General features: G+C 52.3%; 1 protein-coding gene across 1 annotated transcript in view; it reads right to left on the reverse strand.

Moving 5' to 3' along the window:
• Positions 1-2452, reverse strand: part of scrt2 (scratch family zinc finger 2) — a 6749-nt gene extending 4297 nt beyond the window's left edge. The window contains exon 1 of the mRNA XM_088369181.1: positions 1901-2452. Coding sequence (XP_088225307.1) covers positions 1901-2051 — 151 coding nt within the window. The 5' untranslated portion in view covers positions 2052-2452. The remainder of the gene's footprint in view (positions 1-1900) is intronic.
• Positions 2453-7351: the final 4899 nt, after the last annotated feature.

Raw genomic sequence — 7351 nt, forward strand, 5'->3', positions numbered from 1 at the left:
CTCTCTTCGTCGGCTTGTGTGTGATGGTGCCCGTCTGGAACTTAGCTTCCCTTCCTGAAGCACTCTCCAGCCAAGAGGCTCAAAAATGCATCCAACCTGATGCTGAGAGTCTCAGGAGGCTTGGTGTTGGTGATGGGGGTTAGGGTCTGCTCTGAGAAACATTCCAAAGCGCGGTTTGCTTTTCAATGTTTTGAACTGCTCATCCCGCAAAAAAGAGCGCAGTTGTTTGGAAAGGACAAAAGCAGCAGCGGGAGCAAAGATCAATGGAGCACATGGACACTGCTTTGCTTGAGCACTGACACGCAGAGCATGGCTCTGTGAAGAGGCTCACTCGTTGCACGCCGCCGACTTGCTCGAGAAACCACTCGCAAATCCCATTGAGAGCTTCCGGGCTACTTTTCGCTCCCCACGACCCCAAACGGCCACAGTCATGGCCCGTCACGCGCAACTACAAGACTTGACACCCCCCCCACACACACACACGGACTGTTCTGCTCTGAGGAAGTCCAAATTTTTGTAATCATTGCTTGCACTGTGCAGGCTGCAGGTTTTTAAATTTCTTCTTCTTATATATCTTAGTTTCCTTTTATCGGACTTGTTTACTCCTTTCAATGGGTCAAGGTCAGGCGTGGAGCGCCTCCTGTAGGAGCCACACTGGCTCTATCAGACGCCTTCCTCGGAAGCAAAGCGAGCCTGTAATTACCGGAGCCTCTCAGGCAGCCCTCTCTGTTGTCGACAGACACTCAAGTCAAATGTCTCCAACAATGGGGGAAGAAAATGGCCTGGCACAGCAGAAATGCTGACGCTGCTAATTCATCCCTTTACATAGTAAACTCTGTGTGTGTGTGTGTGCGTGCGTGTGCGTGCGTGCGTGCGTGCGTGTGTGTGTGTGTGTGTGTGTGTGCGTGCGTGCGTGTGTGTGCATGCGTGCACACACACGCGTGCACACACACGCACGCACACACAGGGTATGTGTTGTCCATCAGAAATTCCCTGGCTTGAACAGCAGGTGGGCATTATGGCAGCATGAAGCTGCGGCCTGCGACACCTCCCTCCCTCCCTGCCTCCCTCCCTCCGAGCAAGTGACAACAAAGACGCACACGCGGTCCGCTGAGGAGGGCTACAAAATGGAAGCGGTGAGCTGCAAGGCGAGCGCGAGAGTGAAGCTCGCTCTGAGCGCTAGCGAGCGGCGCTCGGGCTGCTCAGGCCGCTCGGGCCGCCTGACCTACGTCTTTCTCCGCCTTTACTGTGCAGCCGGCCCGCGTCACGTGCGAAAGCTGGCTGTTGCGTTTTGCTCTCCTTCCCCTCCACCCCCATCCTGGCCGCGTGCTGATGCCGTGGGCCTACGTGGCTGAAACTCTAGCTCTGCTAGTTTTCAAATGCCCGCAAGGAAGAGAAAGATGCAGCGGAGCGATGGGGGTGGGGAGAGAGAGTGTGCATGCTCCATTTGACGGAGAAGAGGGGGGCAAGAGGGGAGGACGGGACCACGACGGGAACTCAAGGACAATAACGGCTAAGGACAAATGTACTCCTCTCTCTCACTTTCATCAGTCTATCAGCTGGCACCGTAGCCGAGAAAAATCAGCCGGCGTTTGGTGGCCTGACTGGCGCACAAGTGATTGGACACACGTTTTGTTCCCTGTTTGCATAAGCTGATCGCTGGCAGTGACCCGAATTGTGTCTGTCTGGCCTTCGCTTGGCGTCAAAAAACAAAAGTCTGGGAGCAGGGTGGGGGTGGGGCGCTCGGGAGGATTATCGGGGATATGGACGCAAATGCCAGCGAGCCGTTGCTTTCCACACTAGCCAAAACAAAGGAGGCTGCCCCAAGTGCGCCAATGTCAGGCACGCCGCAATCGCCCCATCCATCTCCGACCCAAGACGCACGCACGCGCTCACTCACCATTCTCACTGAGACGGACGCCGAGGCTGGTCACCGAGTCCGTGATGGAGCGCGCCAGAGCCAACGCGTCGTCCGGTTGCTGATGGTGAGTCGCGTTGGATGAAGAGAAATCATCGAGTTTGATTTTCTTCACCAAAAATGAGCGGGGCATGTTTCAGCGCAGCCCAAAATGCATGAACATAAAGAAAATGCGTCGGAGGGAGCACAGCTAGCTTGAGGGGTAATCCTTGCGATGAAGACGGTGGCCAAAATGAGATGAAGGAAAAAAAAAAAAAAAAAAAAAGAGAAGGTGACCAGTGGCGAACGGCAATGCTGTGGGCTACACTCTGGCCCCCCAGTGTCCCCGGAAAAAGTGTCAGACAAATAAATAAATAAATGAATAAATAAATAAATAAATAAATAAATAAATAAAGGTGATCCTGTTCAGCACTGGATAGCTCCTGTGATGCAGTCGGCTTAAAGGACCAGTGAGGAGGAGAAGAGAAGGAGCCAAGCGCAGAGGAGAGAGTGAGAGGAAGTGAGAGGGAGAGAGAGAGAGAGGGAGAGGGAGAGCGAGAGAGAGACTGTCAGACTAGCTGAGATCAGCAATCACGCCAGCCTTTATATGGGGCACAGGCAGCGGAAGATCAGGTGGTGCTGCGAAATGGAGCTGCTTAGCTTTAATCCATCAAACGTCCCCGGGGACACACATCAAATTACGAGTGAAGCGTCTGTGCATTCGCACACAGACAGAGGAGAGGAGAAAGAACACAGTCAGAGCCCCGCTGGCCCCTCTTCTGCCGCCCGCCCGCTCGCCCTCCACCCTCGCTAGCCCTCCACCCTCACGAGCCCTCTCCTCTTCCCTCCCCCGCTCGGAGGAGGAGGAGTGAAAGAGGCGGGCAGACAATGGAGATGTGGATGAGAACACGCCGGCTGTCCCGTCCTCCATTGTTTTGCCATCAATTGGCACAGTTGATGTTTGCCTCCCTCATGCAGCCTCAAACGGCCCTCGCAGGTTCGGGGCCCTCCGACGCATGCTGAGGGAGGTTATGGCTGGGACAACGGGACACCTTTTTTTTTTTTTTTTTCTTCCCCCTCCCCCACGAAAGATGTTCTGGATTCCAGGGCTGCTGCTGATGAGGCAGCTTCAGGGAGCAGCAGCGCAGCTCAGCTTCCTCCACATTACGGCACGGGTGTACCACGCGTGCCCTGTCATGCGTGCGTGCGTGCGTGCGTGCATGGCGGGGAATTAGTTCGTGACATCTTTTTTGATTGGAGTGAAATCTAGCATTAGATCCATGCTCACCAAATTGGCCACACCTCTGAGCATCGCTTTGTGCCAGGGAGGGAGGGAGGGAGGGACGGGGGGTTGGATTCGTCGTGGCTCGATTCGCCGTGGCTCGATTCGTCGTGGCTCGACGCTCACTTTTGAGTCCATCAATTCTGAAATCTTTAGATGATTGATATGATATTAAAAAGATTTGTTTTGGGAATACAGGTAATAGGAAAGAAGACCTATCAGCTCATAGTCTGCTGCGGCTTATGAACAAAACAGGGTTTTCCCCTAATCATAGTTCGGAAGTCTTCTTTCGAGGTGTGTCTTTGTAATAATAGGTTTAGTAGGGCTGTAGCGTGTTTGAAGCGGTGGCATATTTGAAAGGCAACAGGAAAGACCGCTCGTCAAGTCCTCTGGAGCAACAGAAGCACCCTTCGAGCTTGGGATGAAAGCTCTCGTTACTTTTCATGTCATTGAAGGCGCCGCAAATTTCTCTGGCCCTTTGGAGGCGTCCTCTCTGCCGCTCTTCACCATCATGCTCACCATTAACAGCAGCCCTGCGCTGGCCTGGCATGGAGACAAAGCGCTGCGCTGCTGTCAGCTAGCAATGGTTTCCCCAACTTGCGGTGCTCTGGTCCACTTCGGGTCACCGGACTGCCTCTGACGTGGGCGTTACCATAGCGAGTGAGCCCCCTCCGCCTAAAGGGCTGCTCGCTGTGATACAATCGGCCTCATTAACATCCTTTATGGCCCTCTGAGAGCCGAATTCATGAAGTCAATGGAGTTGATTTGCTCCTCTGCTCCGTTCTGTTCCACGAGACACAGCGCCGAGAATGAACGCGTGTCATCTCTTTTTCAGCGCCGTGTCACACTTGGCCCTGGGTGAGGAGAGGCCAAGGCTGTAGTAGTAGGCCACCACTGCAGACTGGACACCAAATATGCTCACTCGGCCCGCTCTTCTTGGCTTAGTCACGTCTCGCTTAGGGGCTCCTCAAAGCCATGGCTTTGTGCCTGGCGTTCCAGTCATACCGGTCCACCTGATTGTCCCACGTGTCCGGACTGAACGAGGGCGTCGGGCTTTGCTCTCCAGACCCGTTTGAAAACATTTGGAACGCCAGCTTTGGTTCCGTCTCGGCTGACAGCCAGTTTTGACATTGTCGGCGTGATCCCGGCTGATCTCTGCACTTTAACACGTGACAGAGCCCTGATATTTTTTTCCCCGCCTCTTAACTGTCAATCTATTTGTTTGGCCAGTGTGCCGCTGACCTTTTGGTCGGGTCCCCCTCGCAAAAGAACGCAATGAGTCCTTGATATAGGTTCATCCAAATACAATGGGGTGTTCGCCTCCCTCCCTCTCACTCACCGTCTCTGTTTCTTTCGTTCGTGTAACGCAGGGGTGTCCAAGTCCAGTCCTCGAGGGCCGCATTCCTCCATGTTTTCCAAGTTTCCCTCGTTAAACACACCTGATTCAATGAGCAGGCTCCTGCACAGGTGTGTTTAACGAGGGAAACTTGGAAAACATGTAGGAATGCGGCCCTCGAGGACTAGACTTGGACACCCCTGGTGTAACGAAGGATTTTTTTCGAAAAGGGGGCGGGCCGTGTGCTGTCAAGTGAAATATTATGAGCATTTGGCCCGCCTCTGGAGAAATTCTGGCAGAGAGCACGCACGCGTGCCGTGCTGCATTGTATCTTTTCCTACGCCTGTTCTGTGCTCTGGGCCGAAAGCCATACGTTGACGTGGGTGTCGTGTCGGAGGCGGAGCCGGAGCGCCTCTCCGGTTGTTGTACGGCATCGAATGGCGTTTGGGAGCCAGCTGAGTGCCTCATTCATGCCCTATTTGCCTGGCGCTTGCCAGTTGCGGCGTGCGCACGCGCTCACGTCTGTTGTCCATGGGCAACTCTTTGCTCAATGGGGCAATTAAGTGTGAAAAGCAGAAAGGAGCTTGCTGCTTCCTATCTCTTTGCTGGCGGAGATAATTTATGCTAATAACATCTCAAGCTGGCCAGAAATGATAGCAGGCCCTTTTGGCTGCACGAGAATCTTTTCATCCTCTCGGAGAAGGGAGGAAGGGAGGGAGGGAAAAAACAGGTCTCTCTCTGCCTGCCTGTCTGTCTGTCCGTCCGTCCGTCCGTCCGTCCGTCTCTCTCTCTCTCTCTCTCTCTCTCTCTCTCTCTCTCTCTCTCTCTCTCTCTCGCTCTCTCTCTCTCGCTCTCTCTCTCTCTCACCTTGCTGCTGCGTGGCAGTCAATGAAGTTCTCGCTCCTCCCTCTTGGCCTTTCATCTGCAGATGATGGTCTTTCCATGCCTTCTGTGCCTTGCTCCTTTCTTCTTCCTTTAGCCTGCGTTTCTCCCAAGGCATCATGCTTTCCCATCAAGGACCTTCACAGGCCATTTATGGCACGCCAACACCAGAATTGCTTTTGTGGCGACACATTATCAGTAGGGTAAAATTAACTAAAGAAAAGACCTAACCAAACCCAGCTCACGTTCCCTATTAGTGGGTGAACAATCCAACGCTTGGTGAATTCTGCTTTCAAAATGAAAAGGAATGAACGTATGTTTTATGTGAAAGGCGCTATGTCTATGAACAAATGTGGTATCATTTTGCATCCTCTTCGGGCACCACCTCGTAGCTGTACGTAGCGGGCCTTCTCTTTGTTCCCGAGCAGGACTCGAGCAGATCTGGTAAAGGGAATTGAGGAAAAACCATGGTGCGTGTCGGCCGACACCTTCCACTCCTTTGAGCTTGCACCCAGGGCTAATTTCATTCAGGCAGAATGGCTGCAGATGCTCACACGACAAATGGCTTACTGGACAGTGATGCGTGCGCATGTTATGATGAGCTCTGTTGCTTCCCCTTGGATCTGCCGCTGGCTCACATTGACGCACTCTCGCCACGTCCCTCGAAACAAGCAAAAGAGACATCTTGAGCGTCAACAAGAAATAGGTGGGAGGAGCGCTGCTGCTATCAATGTCTCCACCAAAGCGGCGGCGCTAGTCACAAGGTGACTAGCATTTGCACACATTCAAAGGAAGTGTGGAAGTTTATATCCAAAGAAGCAGCGCATTAGCATTGTACCATGCAAAACTGTGACCATTAAAACCAAAGCTCGACCCCTCGAGCGCAGGCTGAGCGTAGGCCGAGCGTAGGCCGAGCGTAGGCCGAGCGTAGGCCGTGCTTAGGCCGAGCGTTGGCTGAGCATAGGCCGAGCGTAGGCCGAGCGTAGGCGGAGTGACCCTTCTCACGTGGCTTCACTTTACATTTTTCCTGTGGAAGTCAACAAAGTGGACCGAGTTGTAAATGACAAATTCAGGCCAGAGCAAATGAAGCAGAGACATCACAGTCAGCAGGTTTGCTACATACTTTAAGATCTCTTCAAAACAAAGAAGAAAAAAAAGACTCAGCTCACAAGGCTAATTCCCGTCTGGACAGAGATAGAGACGAGCGTACCAATGAGCTGATTTTGCAAAGCAGTCATAAGAAGCATTTTAAAACAGAGCAATGTTTTTTCCATGAATTGCATTTCTTCTATTATTACTTAAGTAGCGTCGACAGCTGTCAAAACAGCGGATCGCTTCTTTGAATCCACTTCCCAGCGGGCAGGCTCTGTTTGATGCCATAAGTTGGTGATGACAACTCCCCAAGTCTGTCCCCTCCGGCTGAAGGATGAGCGCACCATAGACTCGTCTCGTCACCCGTCCTTTTGAGAATAATGCATCAAACAGACATTTTCATTTCAATGTTATTTTCTCCTAATTGACAATTAGCAACGGAGAAGATCATCCACCGGTGTTCCTCAGGCACCCGGCAGAGCGCATCCCTACGACGCACTTTGAGCGGGAGGTGTGCTCGACCCAGGGCCCCAGGAACGGGAGCTTCCGAAAGAAAGAAAGAAAGAAAGAAAGAAAGAAAGAAAGAAAGAAAGAAAGAAAGAAAGAAAGAAAGAAAGAAAGAAAGAAAGAAAGAAAGAAAGAAAGAAAGAAAGAAATCGATTCCACAGTTAAACAGTAAATTGCGTGCCGGCTGGCCGGCCGACCCTGTCGCTAAGTTCACGGCCGAAGTATTGGCAGTGAGCTCAGAAACACGTATATGTGACGTCGTAATAACCCAATTGTAATTGTGAAACTATTTGATTTACTTTTCACTGCTGCGCTACTTTGGATGTGCAGAGGGACGGAGTTCCGGACGGTCGCT

This window comes from Syngnathus floridae, chromosome 2 (genome assembly GCF_059516105.1).
Source record: "Syngnathus floridae isolate MCC-2025c chromosome 2, RoL_Sflo_1.0, whole genome shotgun sequence".
Lineage (NCBI taxonomy): Eukaryota > Metazoa > Chordata > Actinopteri > Syngnathiformes > Syngnathidae > Syngnathus > Syngnathus floridae.